Genomic DNA, 23,415 nt, shown 5'->3' on the forward strand with positions numbered 1-23,415 from the left:
GCTGGCCACAGATGGCCTGGGGCTTCTCACCCTGGGCTCCTGCTGCTGTTTTCAGGGATCCTGTATATTTGAGCAAGGAATCGTAGCCTGTCCATGCAAGCTGGTGTGGCTTCCAGAGCTCTTGATTTCACATTCTTTGTCAGGTTGAATCATGAGATGGGAATCAACCCACAGAAGTGAGCAATTACATTGTAAATAGCACAGGACAAATGTTACTTCTCAGCTGCTTTGTCTCCCATAGCCAAATATTTTTTAAAGCCACATTTATCCCCTGATTGCAGTTTATGAAGAAACATGTCATATCGAACTGGCTTGTTCAGAAATGGAGGATGGTCACTGCAGAACCTCTCTCAGTTCCAAAATATATGTATAAAAAAACAACAATTAAAAAGAAACAAAAAAGGAAAGGGTGGGCAGGAAATGGTTGATGTTGGTAAATGACGAGGATGAGAGGATGAGCCAGATTTGGTATGGGGAAGAACTATACAGGCACACTGCAAAGTGAAGACTAGTTTGATTTTAAGATGGCCAGCAGTTGCTTTCCTACACCAGGAGTACATTGAAGGAATGAGTCTTCAGAGGTCCGTAGAGAATTCGTCCTGGCACCACATCAGATGGTCTCCAAAAATCTCTGCTTCAGCAGTGGGTGTGTGAATGCTTGCTCATGCACAGCAGCCACACAGCTGGTTTAGTGATCTTGTGTTTTAATGTCCAGGTATTTCTGTGAAGATGTAGATTTTAATCTGCGGACAAACAGCAGTGGCCTCCTCATCTGCCGCTTCAACAACTTCAGTGTCATGAAGAAACATATTCAGGTTGGAGGACAAAAGGACTTTGTTGTTAAGCCAAAAATCATGGTGAGTGTGGAAGTATGCTCCATAATACATAAGGGGTAAAATCAGGACCTGTTTCCCCTCAAAATAATGAATTTTCTAGTCTTTTAGATTTATTCTGTCCTTATTTGACATCTGACATTCACGGCTTGCTCTGTGGTAGGGCTGCCACATCAAAAATAGAAAATTATAAATATTTTGCCAATTATAAATTACTAATGAAAATCCTATTAGAAGATGGACTGGAATTGGAAAGGGTTTGGTCAAGCTATTCAGTGGTATCTCTGATGGAGGAAGAATTTGCAGACATACACTCTGATCAAAAGCAGGTAAAGTGTACTGGACTCAGTTTAAAAAATGTTAGCACAGCCACTACTTTCTGGAGTTTGCTAGTTTGTGATGACTTTCAGTCCTTGCGCTTCCTGACAAGAAGAGGCCTGGAGAAAGGCTCTGAAAACTGAAACCTTTTGAAATCCACCCAAGAAATCCAAGTATTTATAAAAATATACCACATATTTTATGCAGAGTATGTTGCACCTATGCTAGCTTTAAACAGAGATGTATGTCAAAGGATTGGATTTTATCTAGGAATCTTGTAGTTTGTGTTCCTGGTAGTTTTAAACACATCCCACACCATCCCTCTTTTAAAAAATCTCCTCCATACTTCAAGATTTAACTGACAAAACCCTGGTTTTGAATATTTTTGAAAGTAATTTTCTGATTTTCCTTTTTCTTGTGGTTGCAGTGGAATCTGTAGTGATGGATTGGCCTATGAGAAAACATTTTTTATGGATGACTCCACACAAGGAGTCTGTCATTTCCTGTAACATCCAGGAGTAAGACAGGATGAAGGCAATGTGAACTCCCTGTTTTCTATCCCTATTTTAGGCAAGCAGATATCCACAGAAGTACTCAGCAAGCACAGAACAAGTAATTGATTTATTTCTATGCTGTGGTGCTGTCAAAATCGAGTGATGACTTTTGATCCTTTCCCCCAGCTTTCTCTCTCTACCTGCTCTGTCATGGTGATCCCTTCCCCAGGTAGAGGAACTCCTGCAGAGCAAATACACTGGGTTAAAAGGGGTTCCCCTTGGTTTCACTGCAGGTTTCGGACAGCGTGGCACCAATAATGCCTCTTCAGTATGTCTGCGCCCCTGACAGTGAGCATACATTGCTGGCAGCCCCATCTCAGTTCCTCCTGGAGAAATTCCTTCAACATGCGACATACAAACTATTCCCAAAGGCCATTCATAACTTCAAGAACCCGGTATTGGCCATCGACTGCTACCTGAACATTGGGCTTGAGGTACAAAATATTTACAGGGATAATGGGGATGAGTAAATGCGAACTTTTACTTCAGTATCTTTCTTGTGTTGAAAGCCCCTTCTATTAGGAACCTTCAGCATCAAGGGTAGCATTTGAAGACTTTGGTCTCAAACAGATTCTGCTGTTGGAGGTAAAGAACCAGTCCACTGGAGGAGCTAGTGATGAAGCCTCCAGCTGGCTGGTGTGGGTAGAGATGAGAGGTCTGTGATGAACTAATGTGACTGCTGGATCGTGCCAGGTCCTTCTCTTGGGTCACAACAACCCCATGCAACATTGCTATAGGCTTGGGGAAGAGTGTCTGGAAAGCTGACTGACGGAAAAGGACCTGGGGGTGCTGGTCAACAGGCAGATGGAGATGAGCCAGCAGTGTGCCCAGTGGCATCCTGGCCTGTATCAAGAATAGTGTGGCCGACAGGACCCCTTGTACTTGGCATTGGTGAGGCCAAACCTTGAATCCTGCATTCAGTTTTGGGCCCCTTACCACATGAAAGACATTGAGATGCTGGAGTGTGTCCAGAGAAGAGCAACAGAACTGGTGAAGGGTCTGAAGCACAAGTCCTGTGAGGAGAGGCTGAGGGAGCTGGGGTTGTTTAGCCTGGAGAAAAGGAGGCTCAGGGGAGACCTTATTGCTCTCTACAACTATCTGAAAGGAGGTTGTAGCCAGGGGGGTGTCAGTCTTTTATCTCTTGCCCGGTAGCAAGTGATATGACAAGAGGAAATGGCCTCAAGTTGTGCCAGGGGAGGTTTAGATTGGATATTGGGAAAAATTTCTCCATGGAAAGGGTTGTCAAGCATTGGAACAGTCTGCCCAGGGAAGTGATGGATTCACCATTCCTGGAGGTATTCAAAAGATGTGTAGATGCTGCCCTTAGGGACATTGGTTTAGTGGTGGGCTTGGCAGTGCTGGATTAACAGTTGGACTCTGATCTTGGATCTCAATGAGTCTAACCTAAACAATCCTATGATTGTATGATTTGTAAAGGAATTGTATCTGTCTGAAATATTATTTCATACAAAGCAAAAACCTGAAAGTGATGCCATTCTTGACAGAACTTGGTATTCATCCTTTTTTGCTTCTCTTTTTATGAACACAGATTTCTAGGGAAACTAAGATGCAAATACATCTTAGATGTCTTTAGGCTGGGAGATTAGAATTTTTGAACCCAATGGTCAGTTCGAAGTGGGTCTGAAGCAGGGTGAAAATCTAGCAGGGGTATTGTTCTGACAAATTTTATGAAGGTCAGTGGCAACGTAGAGAAGATACACAACAGCTATCACAGCACTGAGACACAGGAGAGCTGCAGTGCTGCGAACCACAAGCTTCAGCAGTTTTAGTACTCATGGAGTTGCTTACTGTGTTTGACAAATGTATCCTTATTGGAGCAACCCATGCAGTCTTAACAGTCATTATAAGCAGGTAAATTTTAGGGAAGCAGAAAATGAAGCTGAATTGCAGAGAGCCCTGAAATAACGTGTTGCAGACTTGGTGACCAAATCAGAATCTAGAAGTTTGTCCCATGTGTTATTTCCTCAGGGTATTTGCTCAATACTGTAGTCCTCTTGGACTGTATTTTTACCAGCACCACCCGACTCGCCTGTTGTCACTAAGTTATATTCCATTCCACTTAAAGACATCCTTAGACCTTTCCAACACAAGTGCTTCCTTTCTTTCCCCTTTCTGTTCCAGGTGGCTATATGCTATATTAGTTCTCGCCCACACTCAGTCAATGTCAACTGTGAAGGGGTGTTCTTCAGTGGACTTCTGCTCTATCTCTGCGACTCCTTCGTTGGTGCAGACCTCCTCAAGCGGTTCAGGTTTCTGAAAGGTAATCTCATTGCTCTGCTGGGCATCCTGGGTGTTTTCCTGCCAAGTAATAATAGCATGGAGGAAAAGGGAAAGGCAGAGGAATAACCAGCTTTGTTAAACAGCTCCACTATTTTCACAGTTAGTGCTGCCATTGTTTTCAAAAGAAATAGATGGAGTGGTTTTTTGGGAGTGTATCAAACCTGTTCCTGTTGGTAATAAGTGCAGGTAATTGAACCTTAGGTAAGCTTTGACAAAATACATTCATTAAGTTATAAGTGACATCAAATTAAATAGGTGCAGAAAAACCAGAATCCATGGAAATCAGGCAGTGAGTTGTGCAGTCAGCAACCTGAGAGTTTAGATGAGGACAAGAAATTCTGCTCTGGCAGTCAGTCCATCTTCACTACTGCAGATGGGGACATCTCTTAACTGGAGGATTATAGGGTCTACCCCCACCAGAACTTAATAAACCTCATAAAAGTCTTTCTTCATCTTTTTGTCTTAATACTAATGAAGAGCAAATTGCCATAGGTATTCAGTAATGTTGAAGTGTGTTGCAGAGCTCCAGTGCATTTGTGGTGCCACAGCTGACCTGTTTCCCATCTTGTGCTGACTGAGGATGGCGTGCATGCAGGGATGCCGTGGGGATGACCCTCAGCCAGTCCCAAGAACTAGCTTTCGAAGTTTGCTCCTGTACCCTCTTTGGCCCTCCGGGGCAGGGACAGAGGAGGAAGGCACAAAGATGTGGTGGGGGTTGGTGCTGGCCACTGCCAGTTTCCCAGAGCTGATGTGTGCCGAATGCAGCCAGAGAGGCCACTTTCTCTGTTGCTTCTTGGGCAAGTGGTGGTTTCTTCACAGAAATGGGCCATGGATGCCTGGTAGGAAGGACCTTCCTTGCTTCAACTGAGCAGAGGAGGAATCTGAACCAAAACTTTCTGTGTGTCAGGTGCATGGGCTGGAGCACAGAATAGAGCAAGCCCTGAAGGTGTCCAGCCCTCCTGCTTATTAAATGTCTGTGTGTAACACCAGGAAGTTTGCACATTTGTTAGCCACAGAGAAATTAAGGACTCTTACAGTGCTTTACCAAGGGTAGCTCTCATACTTAAGAAAGTCATAGCAGATTTTCTTAACTGATTTGGCTTAGTAGAATTTCATTATTGACCTTGTACAAACCCATATGTCCCATGAAACAAACAAAAAGTAGGCTTTATTCTTCTGGCATAATTATCAGTAGTAGTTATCAATAGTAATAATCAGTAGTAATGTAAGGATCTTGGAGTCTGGTTAATGCTCTCTCTGATACTAGTAGTCGATGATATTAACACTGGCTGATTGTCAGTCAGTGAAATTCTGTGACATGGAGCAGACCCAACACCATGTTTGCTTTTCCCTGTCCGTGCCTTCCTGCAAATTCACAGAATTCACAGATGGGCGTGATTTGCTGTTGTCTTGAGGCTCACACAACTGATCCGAGCCTCGACTGGATGGTTATTGGTAGACCCTTCTAATACTACTTTTTTCCTACCTAGCAGCGGAGATTTCTTTAAAATATCTTAGGAAAATGAATGAAGGAAATGAGTTGTTATTGTACTCTGAGAACCTAATGTACTTTTCAATTGAAGGTGCCACCCTGTGTGTCATATGTCAAGACAGAAGCTCATTACGGCAGACGATAGTCCGGTTGGAGTTGGAGGATGAATGGCAGTTCCGACTTCGGGATGAGTTTCAAACTGCTAACAGTAGTGAAGACGAACCACTCTATTTTCTTACTGGACGCCATATATAAGCCTTGCTAAGACACTGCTAAAGAAAAAAAAGAACTTTTTTTTTTTTTAAAAAAAAGTACAATCACTGTGGAGCAAAGTGCAACCGATATTTATCTAGACTGCTCTAAAGGATTCCCCACAATTCTGAAGTAGGCTTTATTCCTTGGGATAAATTACCACATCAGTTATGATTTAAAGGATCTTGGATTCCAGTTATTTTCACATCAGTCACAACTGCCAACGCTAATCACACAGCCAACCAAGCTGTAGGATCTGGGAAGAAGATTTTGTTTGGTTGAAGAAGAATCCTTTTAATATTCAGCTGATTTAGGGGAAGAAGCTGCTCTCCTCTTGCAGCTGCTAGCTTGAATGTGTTACATGAAATGCACCTCAGCATGTGGGATTTATTGAAGATAGGTGGAGGAAAGCCCACCGTGTCTCTTCAGCTCTGTGCTGTGGTACAGGAATACTCAGGGGTTTGAAACTACAATATAAAGTAGATATTTGTATTAAAAGGAATAGCCTTGTTCTCTGTGCAGTGTTAGTTTAAAATTTGTAACTGTGTACGTATTGAAACTGTCTTTGGCAAAATTTCCACAGGTGTTCAAAGTTTACTACTTAAACCTGAACAAATGGGCAAACACATGATAGGCACTGTGCACCCCAGTTCTCCTGGCAATGGTATTTTGCCCAGTAGGCGCCCCCTCCTTAATTCCAGGGACGAAGCAAAGGCTTCTCGTAGCTGCTCTCTCTTCACTTAGAGGCCAGAGTAACTTCCCAGCAAATCACCTTCAGTTTCTCACTCTCCTCAGAGCTTTGAAAACTTGCGGTCCATCCTCCTTTGCATATGGAAACGTGTCCTTCTGTCCGTCCGGTGCCTTTGTGGTGGGCTGTGCGCAACTCACTCTCCCTTTCCTTTACACTCAGCTCCAGTTGGCTGCAGAACTGAGATTAGGTCTGTTGTACCCATATATGAAGCAACATACCAAAAAATGTGCAGGACACTAATGATGCCTGAGCTGGATCCAAGAGAAACAGAAGGTATTCTATTAGTAGTTCCAAGGGGAGCAGGGGAGAAGTCCAAGGGAGCTGGGACTGCTCACGAGAGACTCTCCAGAAGCAAAGATGGGTAAATACATCACCTAACACTGTCCTCCCTGTAAATCTGTAAATACTGGCTATGCAGCAGCCACACATTATTCTACTTTACAAGCGCAATACTTACTGATCCTTGTTAAGGTGTTCTGGAAGGAACTTGGTGCCGTTGCATTTGGTTGTCAGGGTTAAATCGTAGCAGTCCCCTGTTCCCTTCGCACAATTGGCAGGCATTGCCTTGATGAGGTTTCCATACAAACACAACAATCTTTCTGCACATCATGGCCCCTTTATTAAAAGGAAAAATGCAGAGTGTTTTTTAAATGCTATTCATGAGTACAAATTTACTCCCCAAAAAGCAATGAAATTACCACATCTTTATACCTGACCTGCAACTCATTGGAGAAGGACCTGCCAAAGCTGCATTTTTTTAACACATAGTGTTAATTAAGCAACTTTTTTTATCTTGTGAAAAGAGATGTTTACAGATGAAAAAACATAATATATTTGACAGAGGCCAAAGGAAAATGGTTTGCATGTGTCTGTGTTGACGTAGCATATCTCCAATTCTGTAAATTTAGCAAATCTCAGATGAACATCCCATCTCTGTAAAGTTATTTTTTTATTTTCCTTCAGACACAACCTGCCTTATCTATTTTAACACTTGGAAGAAGCAGGGATATAAAAGATACTTCTTGAAGCGCTTGATACACACATGAATGTATTCCAGTAGTTCTGGTTTTGCCAGAAAGGCTTAAGGCCAACCCCGACTCTTAGTGTGGTTTAGAAGTGTCAGGTATTACATGTTAAAAAATGGTTTTCTTTTTGTTTGTGTATTTGATGTTTGCACTAAGTTCTTAAAATTCCAGGTGCTGAGACTACTAGGAGGAATTAGCCTGCTGGTGAAGCAGTGCAAAATTTTCCTGAAGGTTGAGAGTGCATTTAGAAAATCAGCATATTTGCCTGCCTTTACCAACTAACAGTAAACCCATTTCTTCAGTGCTCTCCCCTGCAGAAACAAGGAGTTTTGGTAATGCTCTGGCCAGAGCACACTACACCAGCCCAAACAGCGCAGGCCTGTCCCATGGAACACTTTAACCGGCTGCCTATGAATTCCTGGGAAGGAGACCCTTGTTTGACAGCCAGATGATTGCTATCCATTTCGGTTTTAAGCCTCGCCATCAAGGCCATTCTTATGAATGTATTAAATTGGCTAGCATTATATCTTACCTGTAGATGTTCTTGTCTATTCACAGGTTAAAACTGAATGTAAACTAAGATTTAAAGAATCATATGCAGATGCTTTTTGCTTAACTTATGTAATTGCTTTTTGTGACTTTTGGAAGAGGGTTAAAAATGTTGCTTTCCTAGTGTAAAGTTTTCTTAACCAAAAACTTGGTGAATTTAGCTTCACTAGTCAGTCTACCTCATGTTATTGTTTATGAACTGAAACTGTCTGAAGTTGTGGCTATGGTATGTTTATAATGTGCTTTCATTAAATTTGATTATATTAAGTTACCATTTCAGACTGCCTCTCTCTTAATGGCTACTGCCCTTGCTTTCCAAGGCCGCCAGAGGATCACTTTTAGATTTCCAGTGAGCCTGCTGCACCACTTTTCTGACAAAGCCCTTTACAGGCTGCTCACAATCTCCTTGATACATGTGGCAGCTTGGAAACAAACAGACTCTACAGACCAGAATTCATCACCATTCTGCTACTCCAGCTTTAAGCACTCAAGTATTGTTTCGGAGGCGGTGGAAGTTCTTTACTTTAGCTCTAGCCCAAGGTTAAGGACAGTACAACATAAACAAGTGTATCCTAACTGCACAGAGGCTCCAAAATTGAAACAAAGTGTAAGTTTAACCCTAAGTCTTTCCGATCTCGGAGTTTTAAGCTATTACTCAAGGCTGAAGGCATTCCCCTCTCACCTTACCACAAATCCTGTATAAGGATGGTATTGATCCGGAGCTACTGGGGCACTGATCCTTGGGGTTTGATACAAATGCATTGTCACTAAGGGAATTCCTATCCAAGCAGGTTTGAATGCCACAACTGTGTTCTCCAGAGACTGCATCAAAACACACACTGCCCTTAGCCACTTTTTTTCCCCCAGGAAAAGTATGAAATACACTAAAGATTCATTCACACTTAGTATCACACAGAGTAACTTTAAAAAAGCTATCAAGTATTTTATTTTTAATCTATCTACATTATGTACAGATCAAGAAAGGCCACAGCAGTTTTTCAACATACAAACCCTTTAAAAGAGAGATTTCTGAAGGAGTGACAAGTATCAAAGTGAAGTCCACTAACAAAGGTATATACTCAGTACAGTACTTGAAGAATGATGAGTACACCAGTCCTTGGGGTTTTCATTCCACCTTTTACTCCACAACTAGTCTGGGGGAGAAGCGGACAGAGGGCACAAGATTCTGATGCTGCTGACACCAAGCAGGTGCCCTGGCATCTAGCAGGGTACAGGATGCACCCCAGAAGCCACCGTGCAGCCCGTGAGGGTTGATGCCCACCACGACTGTACCATAGCGCTTCTTGCCTCAATGCAACTGGGCACAGCCTTGAGCTCTGTCAAACAAGTAACGAGCAGCGGCTTCCCTGGCTGCGGGAGCTGGGGCAGGAGACCACTTACAGTACCAGGAAGCACTGGTATATCACCTCATTAAGAACTTCAGCAGGTACTCATCAGCGAGACTAGAGTCTTTGCATTAGTTTACAGTCCACTATGAACAATTTTCTGCTGCATGTAAACATGACTAACTAGATAAAATACAATCAAACTTCTGTAAAAGTTAATAAAATATCTTTCTTTTAAAAAAACAAAGTTAGCCTATTACTGCATTGTTTACAATTTTAATAAAATAGTACAACCTTTCGGTTGTTACCAGTCCTGAGTTCACTGTAATAAAAATGGCCCTGGCTTCTGCTGAAAGTCTGCACCCACTCAGTGCGGTTTGGCAGAAGTCTCCCAACAAAAATGGAATTCCTTCAGAGCAGTTAAGTCTGGTGCTGTCCATTGAGGAAGTTGTATACCAGGAACTGGCCGGTGCCACAGTACTGTGTTGCAAAGAGTTTTCCATCGGGAGTGGGGTCAGAGAAAGCGATTTCTTCCTTACTTAAGTATGAACCATATATGAAGTTGCTCCTGTTTAAAAGAGGGGAAAAAAGGGGGGGGGGGGGAAAGGTTATTACCCTCAGGGAATAATAAAAAATATTTATGCTGCTAGGCCACAAACGATTAATTAAGTGACACAGACAATGAAAAGGAAGAAACTCTATTAGGAGGAGATGGCTCTACTTATAGGATCTATCTCCTTCCAAACAGCAAGGAGGATCACTTGCTCTGGAAGGAGTTTTATAAGGTTCTGGTGTCCTAAAAGGAATGTTTGTATAGAGTGATTGCATCAAGAGTTCAAATTCAGTTTTTAAAAAAAAAAAGTTTGAATTCATTCAAACTATTTTTTCATGGAAAAGAGACTGCTAGGGCTGTGACTACAATCACTAAGAACGAAAACACAAGCTACAAAACAAGGTGAGGTGATGATGGAGGGGGCTGAAAGACCAACCTCAAGGCATAATTCCTAAGTACACATTCAGTAATAACTATACAAAAAGAAAGAATCAATTTGTTGAACTTCATGAAAAATATTTTATGTATGTTTTATTCTTATTTTAAGTAAGAATGGGAATCAAGAGATACTGTTCTACTTCTCTGGTTCGCTATGTGAGCAAATTTAGAAAACTGCACTCAGGCTTTAAGACCTCGATTAGAGGAAGGAAGAGGTAATGTTTATCTTTGGAAACAGAAGAAACTCCCTTTAAACTTAGGGTTTTTAGTTTCTATAAAATAAACTTAAATGCAGTTGAAGACCAAGTATAAGGCTCACTCGTATGGACATTTCCATTAAATACTGAGGAAAACATGAAAAGAACAAAATCTGTTTTAATCACTACCAGTTTTATTCCCTTCTCTTTCATATATTTAGGAAGATGATTTTTCAAGGTTCTTAGACTGTCTGACTGGGTTTTTGTGACTCCAAGTCAACTGTGAAAGCTTGAGTGAAATGGGGCAGACATTCTCAAAATAGACCTAAAAGTCTGCTACAATGCCTTCAACATTTTGAAGTCAGGATTTAGATGGCTACTGGAATCATCCCATTCCAAGTACCTTTTGCTACCGAAGACATTTAAGTTGAAGTTTCACTGGCTGCTGAGCGGATCTAACTGCCTATTGCCATCCCAAATCAAGTTTCATTCCTTTCCTTTGCCTTCTGGAACTGTCTGGGCCCCCTTGTCTACACCAGCTCTAGAGCTCATCAGACCTTTCTACAAACCAAGAGAGCACCAGAGTAATGCAAAGCTCTTTTTGGTGAACTTGTCTTCTACAAATGCAGCAATGAGCTACTGGAAGGCCAAACAAGCACCAGAGCACAGCAAAAGGTGAGGTGCAGTGCACAGCTAAGAACAAAACTGAGGCCTCACTAGCTGCAACAAACCATCAAAATTGATTGTAAAAATCCTTTAGGACTGTAGCTGAGGGAACAACTCCAGCATCGATTTGAGGGAGAAATCACAGAGTCACAGAGTATTCTGAGTTGGAAGGGACCCAACAAGGATCATCGAGTCCAACTCTTAAGTGAATGATCTCTACGGGGACTGAACCCATGACCTTGGCATTATTAGCACCATGTTTTAAATCCTTCCCTTAGAAATAGTTTCTAGGAAGCCACTATTAAACACACTATTAAAAAGCTGTCAAAAATATAACCAAATAATCAAGTTATGACACTCATCTGAACACAGCTTTACAGTCAGTAGTTCAGACAGAACATGATCTGATAAGAACTTTCTAGTTGCTCCACCAGCCAGGCAAGATGCATTCTGCAGAGCAGAATAGCTTTGCTAAGCTCTGCAAATAACCAAGGGGCTGAGGACTGGCAGAGACATCAGTACCTGTGCTACAAAGTGCAGCAACATGGTGCTTAACACAAACCTGACAGGAGAGCAATAGTAACATTTGGGTAGTTCTTGGCATCACTCAGAACTGATGTTTATTTAAACTGCTAGGAAATGTCACTGAAAGAAACCTAAGGTTTGGAGAATCAACATTTTTAACACAGATGTTTGAGTCCTTTTATGGATCTAGCACTTAGCATTCAGTTGAATACGCTCATCACTAGCTACTAAAGCTCCCTAAAAATTGAAAATATCTCATAAGGCTCAGTGAACCTGAGTATATATTAAAAAAACAAACCACCAAACAAGAATTGGAAGCCACCAAACTATATCAAATAGTTTGATGCACTGGGTCTCTGTTCCCTCCCTCTTTCTACCTCTAAGGAATGGACAATCACCAAGTGGTTCAGTCCCAGTCTGTAACACGTGGGTAATCTCACACTTTGACCAAAAACAGTCTTGCATCCTTTACTCATAACTACCCCAGAGGAACTTCCCCAAGCTCACTGGAAGTCTGCCAGATGACTCATTACAATTGCACCTAAAGATTTCTGTTAAAGACAAGCTATTGCAGAATAATGATGTCAGTTTTTGAACTCCATCTAATACTGGAACTGTCAACTGTGCTCAAATCTACATCCTCAGTATCACTGGCAGCTTGAAAATAGAAGCTTGAGACATACAAAGCAACAAATGGCTTGGACTGAGTTCTATCTAAACCACGTGTAACTGAGGAACTTTTTAAATATTACCTAAGACACTCTATCATCCGAGAAGCGATCTTCTTTCGACGCATCATGCTGAATACCCATATTCGACTAATCCCACAAATAGCAGGCTCTGGAGAGGTTGAACAGCACCATGCTTTCTGTCTTTCAAATATGACTTTCTCATTTTCTGAACTGACTTCTGGAACCTTCTCTTCTATAACTCTGTAGCCCTGCAAGTGATATAAAAAAAAAACTGTGTCTTTATAAAAGCATCATTAATGACTTAAAAAAATAATTAATGTTATCAATGTTATTTCTTTCATACTTAGTTGCTAAAATGCCTTATTAAAAAGATTGTGTATTTGTGTCTCATTTAATTTCTCTTAATTGAATATTTGTGTCTCATTTAATCTGTCTTAACAACTTCAAAACAGGAAGAGATGACAGAGTTGAAACAAAAATACCCACCTCAAAAGCTTATCTGACTTAAAATAATAGCAACAAATAATCCGTTTCTTACTACCACCTGTATTAAAGTGTTTGCCTCAATTTCTCTGACTTTGGCTAAGATTGTTTGCTTGTTGTCTGCTACTCCCAAGGGACACTAGAAAAGCAGTAGGACAGTTTGCAAGGCAACAGACAGATTATGTGACAAAGTTCTGACACCGCTGTTTAGTACCGCTGGTGGCAGCACGACTTCTTGTCCTGCCCTCTGCTTCTGTGTGCTGTGGAGCTGTTCAATCCCACTGTAATTCAACTCAATCATACAGAACACACGCTTTTTCATCCACACTGGATTTCTGCTGGGTAGGGAGCTGAACCTGCTTGTCAACAAGCAGGAGGAGAGCCAGAGCTAGCACAACAGCTACAGCAAGTTCTTAGATGAGCAGGTCTGAGCCAAGTATGACACCATCCATGTGTCTCAGCTCAGAGTCAACCACATAAAAATGAGCGACTACATTTCAGAATAGTCTACCACCCAAAGTATCTTCCTCTGTGGAAAAGCCCTACACAGAATGCTTATTTGCTATGAAGAACAATCACTAAGCATAGACACAGATTGCCTTCCTCCAATTCAGTCACTTACCCACTGGATATGTTCTGCAATTAAACAGCCGATAACTTTCTTGTCATTAGAAATAAAAAGAAGAGTTTTAGTTCTAGAGTAACACATGAGTGGAGCTTGCTGAAATCCCAAGTCATTGTCTACCATTTCTCTGATTTCTTCGACCTGTCAAAATAAGTTTAAATGCTGTGTAAGAAACACACATAAATGTACATTTCTATAAATTTACATTAAAATCACAGATTTGCAAAGATGGAGAATCTAGATCTAGAATACTGAAAGCTATTCCAGAAGTTTAGGATTATCCTAAGTAACTTGCAACACATTGGTCCACAAAAATGTTCCTTCAATAATACTCGTCTGGAAATAGGAAGAGTAGAGATCTCTCAGTCAACTTCCATTAAATTCAAACTTGAACGGTCAAAGGCTAATAGAGAAAATTCAGATGATCAAAGTGTGGAGTGTGGTATTTTAGAAGTAAATGAGACCCACAGGAAAAGTTAAAAGAGTTTAGTTCAAGATTTTCTGTTATTTTTAAAGTATTTAAAGAGTTAATCCATTAAAGGTTTTGAGCACATGAAAGCTGACACTGCCAAGGCAGGTAGAAAATGTATGCATTTGTTGTAAAGGAATAAGTAACTGTTGTCTCTTTCCCCCAGCTTCCTCCTCTTCCACTGGGTTTGCAAAGAATAACTGAAACTAAAAATAAAATTTTGTTTATTATTAGCAAGTTTAGAAGAAACAGTAACTTCAGCACGAATGCAAACAAAAGCTTATGCATGAGCTGGTATTTTACTGGCGGATTCTTGTACCTCCAATTGGATACTGGAAGCAGCCTCTATCATTCCTCATCTTCTGTGAGACAGAAATAAGGTGGCCTTTCCCATGTGGTGCATTAAATGGCATAAGCTTCTTGAACGCACGTTGTAATTACATTAGTAACGCAAAAGTAGAATTACTGATGCTGTGAATATCACAGAATGGGTCAGGTTAGGAGGGACCACACTGGGTCATCTGGTCCAATCTCCCTGCTCAAGTTGGGTTATGCAAGAGCACATGGCACTGGACTGCAATCCAGACGGTTCTGGAATATCTCCAGTGACGGAGACTCCACAGTCTCTCTGGGTGATCTTTTCCAGTGCATGGTCACCCACAGAGTAAAGAAGTTCTTCCTCATGTTCATGTGGAATTTCCTGTGTATCAGTTTTTGCCCATTAGTACTGATAAAATGGAAATTGTGTAAAAAAAAAAGCTTTAAAAATAACTTTTAAAAGACATGGTATTAGTTACTCTTGATTTTCTCATCTAACCTTCAGGTACCAACCATTTAATGACAAGTCCAATTACCCAGTTTGAAGCAGTAAGTAACCATTCTTGAAATCAGGCATCCACAGTGGTGACAACTGTAAATTCTCTCAACTTTAGCCACACAGAACTATAGAGAACTCTATCCTAAATGTTTAATTTGCTACAGTCTTCCTTTTTTCTGCACCACTTAGGTATTTTTTTTTCTTCAGCCATTATATTAAAAAATGAATGTGCAACCGATGCACTAAAATTAAGATTATACTACCAGAGAAGCAAACTTAAACAAAAAAACTTATCTGCATTAAATGTTGTAAAAAGAAAATTCATAGTTTCTTTTCAATTTAATAACTTGAAAAAATTCTAGTTAGACTAAAGAAAAACTCCTACAGTCATGCCACCAGCAAGAGCTCTCTTGGGCATCAATTCACCCTCCAGAGATCCCTTCCAACCTCAGCCATTCTGTGACCCTCTGATAGTGGTACTGTAAAAAAATTCCTGTTAGTCACAGCAAATCCCAGGCTAACCAGAGTCAATGCCAGGCTACAAATGTAATGACATACTGAGATGTATGAACACAGGCCAGTCAGCAAGACACCAAAGTACCCTCCTGCTCTAAGTCTCTGCTAGCGTGCTGTGCACAGTTTTAGAGAGTTTCAAGAGAGACATGAGTCATGGCACAAATGGAAATAACCTAGAGGAGAGCATGACAATGAATAGAGTTCTAAAAAACATTACTTAGGAGTACTTAGGACCCAGTACATCTGCTCAATTTCCTCAAAGTAAAAAAAAAAAATCAGAGTTTGTTCAGGCACAAAATAGCTGTGGCAAAGAGGGAAAGAAGGATGTTTTCTATAGCCACATCGGTATGATTAGTACTAATGAACTTAAATTGCAGTATGGAGATTATGGTGGACATTTAGGGAAAACTTCCTAAAATTATGGATGCACTGTAACAGAGTCTGAAGAGGTCAGACAAATGCCTAGTTGTAAAACTTTTACAAAGTTGTCAGATGCAACATAACCTGAGCAGATCCTGCTTTGAACATGGGAATGGACTAGACTTTGACGACACTTTCCATCTAAATCTGCTTTTATTAGAAAGTCACCTAGAGAATGGCGTCTGTATAATAAAGTTAATACATTTCAGTTCGTTTAAATACAGTAGGAAGTTTATATTACATAAAATATCTGCCAGACATTCAGCAAGTATATTTAAAAAATGTATTTTAAAAAGTCAGTTGGTTAATGCTGTTCCCACCCCTTACCCAGGCCCATCTCCTCTATGAACAGAGCAGCAGCACTTAAGAGTAATATATTTAACCTGTTTAAATAGTTTTAAAACCTGTTTAAACCTTTAAAAAGCTACAGAACCATTGCAGTTTTGAGTCCAACTTCAACTGTTCATGTGTAAATTATACAAAGTTTACCATGGACATTTTCATTATTTATATGAAAACATCAAACAAAGCAAAATATACAAGTCCAGTCCTTTTCGCCATACCTTTTTAAGTGCATACTTTGGGTCATCAGGAAGAACCATTATTATCTTTCCATCAGGATATTCAGCCAAAATTCTCTCCTTTTTCCAACCCTAAATAAAACAAACACTTATCTAAACCATATACAAGATATACTTTTACAAACAGAAATGGCAAATTATTGTTCTAGACACTGAATTTATGCAGAGACTTCACATTATTTAGCAGCTGCTTTGCTAGAGAAGGAAACTTCAGCTAGCTTTCTAAAAGAGCACAACAGATATAATATGATGTTACTTATACAATAATTTACACAGTAACCTAACTTAATCTAAAAACAATTTGTGAAAGTGTCTTATAATTTCCCAACTAGATTTTTTTCCCCCAGGACTGCAACGCAAACTCAACTTTAAAACAGAAGTAGCAAAGTCAGCTCACATAACTGATTTCCAAACCTATGTAAATATTTTTTTCGAAGTCCAGTGAATGGGAAAACCCTAAGTTTTATTAAAAGATTTCTTTTTAACATAGTTACCTCCACAAATACACACTCAGTTTTAAAAGTTTGGCATGCGAAAGACCTCCAGGAGGTTCTAAGTGAACTGATTGGCATGCAGCTGCCCAAAATGTAAGGAATAGTTTATTTTGTTACTGATCATAACTGTTAAAGCCACAAGAAGGATACTAGAAAAAAATGTATAACTACCTTCTAAGAATCTAATAGGGAAGGAGACTACGTTGTGTGTATCTGAAGTATAAACATACTCAAAAAAATAGAGGTAATTAACTCTTCTTCAGATCCACACTCGTGGTGAATAATGAGCAGTACCTGCATGGAAAAAACAAAACAAAAAAAGCCACTTAAATCTAGCAAGATGGGACTGGTAGATATTAGAACTCAAGTTGCTTTGATGGGACCTAAAAATACTGAACGCAGAAGTAACTTCAGCCACTAAAAAGGCTGATCTACAAGTCTTACTTCAAAGCAACTTTAAATAAAAAAGTTTTTGAAGAAACAATATTGATGGAATAATTCTCATTGAAATCTGTACCTTCCCACAAAATGATGTTCGACTAAAGACCAAACAGTGGAATTTGGCACTGTATGAATGCCATATATACTACCACAAAAAAATGTCAAGTTCAGTGTTATAATACTTGATCTGTACCTCATTTTATTCATCCTGATTTTACCCCAAGCAAGACACGAAGAGAACAATTTTAGAAATTTACCTACTTGCTACTAGCCCTGGAACTATTTAAGTATTAGTTTAGCAGCTGGCATGGCAATGGTTCCAACACAGACACCATTTTAATCCTGTCTGCTTTTCTTCTCAGTAGCAGTTGCACAAATGAAGATCCTGCTTGAATTTATATACATTATGATCTGAACACAAAGGGCAGTAAACAGCAGTATTACAATATTCAGGGAACTAGAAAAGTGCAATCTGTGGGATTGTGACATGCCTCTTGAGACTATCAGAAAAGGCATCAAAAGGTTCAGGAAGGGATGACTGTTCTCCAACCTCAAACCCTACCTCTCTCAATTTTTGTCTTTTTCTCTCTTTTGGTTTCCTGTTTGCCCTGCAAGAGCTTTTTATAGCCTATTTTAAACTGTGACCATCACTCAGGAAATAAATACAACATGTTGGATAATCCTGACAATACAGCATCCAGACTGTTGCAAGCCTAATGCAGAAAATTCAACACTATATTTTAGATTAAGGTATCCTGTTAATGTTATAGCCAGGTATTTCCACAAAACGAAATCTGATAAAAAACCAAACCACTTCTGAACATCATAGTGTTGTTGTGCTTTTAAGCAATAGTATATTAGCACAAGTCTCAAAATAATTCTGTAAAAATGCAATAATTGACTCTCTAATGTGTAGGTTTCATTATTTTCATTATTGTCCACCTGTTCATCTTCTTAAGTGCTTTGTATAATATAGGGACTGATGATATTCACAGGAAGGGTAGTTTCTAAATGGAAGTATTTTGGAATTTATTCAGAAATGTATCTTTTAGATGCAGCTTTCCAAAAAGTTTCTGCAAACTCTAAACTCATCCAAGATTTTTTGTGAAAACATTTTAAAGCCATACTGTGCTTTTATAGTCATATGCAGCTCTAATAATTTTAAAAAGAAAAACTATCACTTCACATATTTATCTGCACCTTTAGTGTCCTTACTGTTGAGTTTTTCTAAGCGATGAACTGTCCTTCCTTTAAACCAGACAAATGGAAGTAATGTACGAGACCAGTTACAGTTCTGTCATATTCTAACATTAAAGGAAAATGTGCTAAAGCTGCGGCTGAGACTCATCCTATTAGATACTCACAGTACACAAAATATGGTTTAGAACTAGCATATTGACTGTGGTCTGAAGATGATTGATAAGGTCTTATAACATACCTATTGACACTTTTTAAACAAAACCCCACTATTTTAACACTATTAAAACAAAATACTACAGTCTGCGAGTTATTTCAATCACTGAGAAATAAAGTGATCTTTCACAGAGCCAGATGACAAGATCACCTTATTACAGTCTATGTCTACAATATATAATATTGCTTTTCCTTTCCTTTTAATTGATATTACTTTAGGACATTAAGACTTATTTACTGCTGAATCAGATGTCCAAACATTGATATATACTGCTTGTGATAAAATTAAAGGGAAAGCTACTGTTCCCACAAGGATACATGTTCTGCAAGGCCTGGAGTAAAAGAACATGATTACAGCACTCCTCCCTGATACTGGCAGTCTATGCCCAACAGCAGATTACCTCTAGACGGCAGCAGCAGGGCATAGAGAGTCTAATCACCACAGTTGGGCAGACTGGTGTTGCACAGAGCCCTGATGGTATGTAATAGCTGTTGCAATACCCTCCTCCCCTCCATGTTAGGTCTATTTATCCTACAGATATTTGTAATCCTCTGAGAACAAAAGACCACTCTGCAAAACATAGTTAACACATTTTTAATCTACTTCTAACTCTTCCTACCAATTCAAACAAGAATAAAGGTTGCTTCTGCTTGTTTATTAAGGTGCAATGGTAAGAGAATTACAAAAGAAAGAAATCATTCCAAAAAGGGCAATACAGACAAGCAGGTGCTACTACATCATGAAATAGTACAGACAGTAGTTACCACTACAGTGTGTTGCTTTCACTGGGTATTGTGTATGTATCTAATGAATGATGTAGAATATAGTTGTAAAGATGGTTCCAACATTAATAGCCACTGTTCAGTGGTCTGTTTTTCATCACAGAATCAAAGACTGGCCTGGATTGGAAGGGAACCTTAAAGATCACCTGGTTCCAACTCCCCTGACATGGGCAAGGACACCTTCCTCTAGATCGGATTGCTCAGAGCCTCATCCAGCCTGGCCTTGAACGCTTTCAGGGACAGGGCATCTGCCACTTCATTGGACAACCTGTTCCAGTGCCTCACCACCCTCACAGTGAAGAATTTCTTCCTAATATCTAATCTAAACCTACTTTCTTTCAGTTTGAAGCCATTGCCCCTTGTCCTGTCACTGTATACTCTTGTAAATCATGACAAGTATGAAATCTTTCTAAAATTATATGAAGTTTAGCATCATCTCCAATTCCAGTATCCTATTAAACTTAGGTGCCAAGAAGTCAAATATTGCCTTTATTGTTTTTAACCTGAAAATCGTAAGAAGCTCACAGATAGACTTGGGTGCAGTTACAACAAAATAGCTGTAAGCTTATCAGATTAGACATTAGCTTTACAGAATCACAGCATGGGTCAGGTTGGAAAGGACCACAGTGGGTTATCTGGTCCAACCTCCCTCCTCAAGTAGGGTCATCCTACAGCAAACAGCATAGGATTGCATCCAGATGGTTCTTGAGTATCTCCAGCGAGGGAGTCTCCACAACCTCGCTGGGCAGCCTGTTCCAGTGCCTGGTCACTCTCACAGTAAAGGAAGTTCTTCCTCATATTCAGGTGGAACTTCCTGGTATCAGTTTCTGTCCATTGCCTCTTTTCCTATTGCTTGGCACCACTGAGAAGGCTCCATCCTCTTGGTACTGCCCCTTTAGATATTTATACACATTAATGAGGTCCCCTCTCAGTCACCTCTTCTCAGGGTTGAACAGGCCTAGCTCCCTCAGCCTTTCCTCATAAGACCCTTGACCAACTCAGTAGTTCTCTTCTGGACCTGCTCCAGGAGCTCCATGTCTCTCTTGTACTGTGGAACCCAAAACTGCACACAGTACTCCAAATGTGGTCTTATCAGGGTTGATAAGCCTGCTGGAAGTGCTCTTTCTAATGCATCCCAGGATTCCATTGACCTTCTTGGCCACAAGTGCACACTGCTGGCTCATGGACAGCTTGTCCACCAGGACCCCTAGGTCCTTCTCCACAGAGCTGCTTTTCAGCAGGTCGGCCCCCAGCCTGTAGTGGTGCCTGGAGCTGTTCCTCAAATAACAGTTTCTTCCACTTTCTTCAACTCAAGATATAGGATGAGCTTGAAATGCAAACAGATTAACTGCATTCACATCAGGCACTTGAAGTTAGCAAATGCCCGTGGATTAAGTTTTTGGCTTTGCAACTTCAAAACATCATTAAAAATGCCTCGCTCTTACAAAAAAATTTACAGAAGTACTAAGTTGACACTATGTGGTATCACAGGGAGGGGACACAGCTGATACTGTGTGTATCACAGTTAGGAGATTTTATAAAACTGAACCATGTGTCAATCCCACAAAGCATCCATCCCAATGGAGTTAACACTTGATGTGTGTGTCATCACCCAAGGCATGCACATGCTAGACAGGTAGAATTTTTCTGGAGACTTTCAGATGTCTGATACCAGAAGGACCACAAGACAGATTGCTTCATTTGTCTGCAGTAGGAGACATCTCTCAAACTAATCTATTCCTGCTCCAGTGCTATCCTTGACCACCTTACCTTCTTGCTAATTCAGTTTGCACACTTCTATTAATAGCAAATGTCATCCTTCAGAAAACCCATCAGTCTTTGCCAATCTTCTGTTCCCAAATTTAGAAAATGTCATTAAACTTGCCAAACTTGCCCTCTCTGCATGCAAGGCCTACAATTTCCTTATTGTCTCTTATCAGCCATCCATGACAAAACAAGTGTCCCAATACCATCTCCCTGTTAGCCTGTCCTTCTTCTGGGGGCATAATGAAATTTCTAGAGACCTAAACAAAATTTTTTACTAAAAGAAGCAAGACACGTCTTTAAAAAAGAACAAACAAAATTTTAATTTGTTGAAGGTAGTAAATAATTTACTATTTACAGGCAAACTACCTTCTGGCTACTCAATACTTTAAAAAAGCCACAAAGCAGCTGCATGCAGGTAGGCATGACACTAACAATAATGTCCATTTTCACAGTTCACAGCAAGAAGCATGATAATGCACACAGACCCACTTTTTGTGAGTTTGTGAAACAAATCATTAATAGAACTACTAAGCACAAAATAGGAGACGCTCAAAAGAGAGAAAAACTGAGAAAAGTCTTCTCAAGTCAGACTGGGACCACATCATATGGCACGAAGAATGTGAATGACAAGAGAATGAAAAATGCTTGTAAGATACCTTAGAATGGCCTCCAAATCACAAATGATGCCAATGCCAAACATATTAACTACATAGAAAAGACTATCTGGAGAGCTAATAAACTAAAATACCAACACCAGACGTTCCTGGACCAGAAAGTCTAACCAAGGAGTTACCAAGACTTTCTCTAGTACACTTTTTTTAATTCCATGATGCTATTGCCCAGTTAACAGTCTGTCAGGGAAAGGAAGGCAGTTACAGCCTCAACACAGTAACCTCTGAGCCATCCTCCCAACAATCCCCACCAGAAACCTCCTAGAAAAACCAGGATAAGTAGTGATCATTCTGGTATTTCTGGATGACTAAGAATTAACAAGTAATCACTTGGTGTACTAATCTACTGACAAGAAGGCTTATCTTAAACTGAAATTATTTTCCAAGAGGAGGTGAGAATGTTTCTGTCACAATACTATCAACCAAGAACCACTGACTGGATCAAATGACTAGTGACTTATCTATTTATCATGGCAAAAGTTACTCACCCACACAGAAAACTGATTGTCAAACTGTTATGAGGAAAAAAAAATCTGAGGGGAATTAAAGACTTAGAAGAACCCTTTTTTTGCCTTTTAGTCTACTGTTTCTACTCCAGAATAACCATTTAAATCATCGCTCTGCAGCTGTCTAGAATGTCACAAAACACAACCAGAGTCTTAAAAGATTATAGAGATAGAGCTGACAATATGATATTTTGCTTGAGTACTCATTGTTGGAACTTTTAAAAAGATGTCTAGCAACTGAGAAAACAATAGAAAAAGTTTTTCTCAAATTAAAAGCATACCTAATTTTATACAATGTTATTTATGACTGGTTTAATGCAGTCTGCTCTTTCACATTTATGTTAATTACATTGTTACTCTAGACATGCATACAAGTGAGAAATTTCAGCTCTTCCAACTTCCAAAATATTCCAAACTTCAGTTCAGCTTCTTACCTACACGAACATAGCAGCTTTAAGCAGCTATTGAACTCATCTGCCAGCTTCTGTCCAAAAGAACTAACATCATCTTCTGTAAATTATGTTTACATCTTTGGTAACATTCAAGATCTGAAAGTACTTGGGCGGGAGGGGACAAACAGGAATAAAATGGGGAAATGTATTTTATGTTGCCATTATAATGTACTGCTCCCCATCACACTTTCTGCCCAGTCCCACCCTACAACGTAGCCAATGTGTATCAGACAAGATCTTTTAAGATCTGGTCTGGATTATTCAGCAAAAACTAACCAAGAACAGAACAAATACCAGAACTATTTTACCAGACAGTTTCAAGCATGAAAGTTTTAGCTATGATGATATATCTTACTATTTGCAAACAGTGAGATAAAATTGTGCTTGAGATTTAAGAGTAGCCCAACAGCCATTTGGTATCTATATGGAATGAATTGGTGGTCTCAGTTCAGTTATCCTGGAGGTCTTATCTACTCGAGTGTAGA

At 39.9% G+C, this 23,415-nt stretch overlaps 2 protein-coding genes across 14 annotated transcripts in view; one reads left to right on the forward strand and one right to left on the reverse strand.

The window, feature by feature from the left end:
• Positions 1-8,349, forward strand: part of GREB1L (GREB1 like retinoic acid receptor coactivator) — a 135,064-nt gene extending 126,715 nt beyond the window's left edge. For all 10 annotated transcript variants that reach the window (XM_027638558.1, XM_027638560.1, XM_027638562.1 and 7 more), the window contains 4 exons: positions 716-857; positions 1,939-2,139; positions 3,848-3,986; positions 5,590-8,349. In XM_027638558.1, coding sequence (XP_027494359.1) covers positions 716-857; positions 1,939-2,139; positions 3,848-3,986; positions 5,590-5,753 — 646 coding nt within the window. In that variant the 3' untranslated portion in view covers positions 5,754-8,349. The remainder of the gene's footprint in view (positions 1-715; positions 858-1,938; positions 2,140-3,847; positions 3,987-5,589) is intronic.
• Positions 8,350-8,993: 644 nt separating this feature from the next.
• ESCO1 (establishment of sister chromatid cohesion N-acetyltransferase 1) overlaps positions 8,994-23,415 on the reverse strand; it is a 33,520-nt gene continuing 19,098 nt past the window's right edge. For 2 of the 4 annotated variants that reach the window (XM_027638568.1, XM_027638569.1), the window contains exons 9-12: positions 16,386-16,475; positions 13,598-13,741; positions 12,553-12,740; positions 8,994-9,989 (exon numbers count right to left, since the gene is read on the reverse strand). In XM_027638568.1, the coding sequence (XP_027494369.1) occupies positions 9,842-9,989; positions 12,553-12,740; positions 13,598-13,741; positions 16,386-16,475 (570 nt within the window). In that variant the 3' untranslated portion in view covers positions 8,994-9,841. Of the gene's footprint in view, positions 9,990-11,012; positions 11,171-12,552; positions 12,741-13,597; positions 13,742-16,385; positions 16,476-17,068; positions 17,192-23,415 lie in introns of those variants that run through there. The other 2 variants (XR_003526877.1, XR_003526878.1) reach the window with 2 other exon arrangements.

The sequence above is a fragment of the Corapipo altera genome, unplaced genomic scaffold (genome assembly GCF_003945725.1).
Source record: "Corapipo altera isolate COAL_440 unplaced genomic scaffold, ASM394572v1 49, whole genome shotgun sequence".
In the NCBI taxonomy this organism is placed as follows: domain Eukaryota; kingdom Metazoa; phylum Chordata; class Aves; order Passeriformes; family Pipridae; genus Corapipo; species Corapipo altera.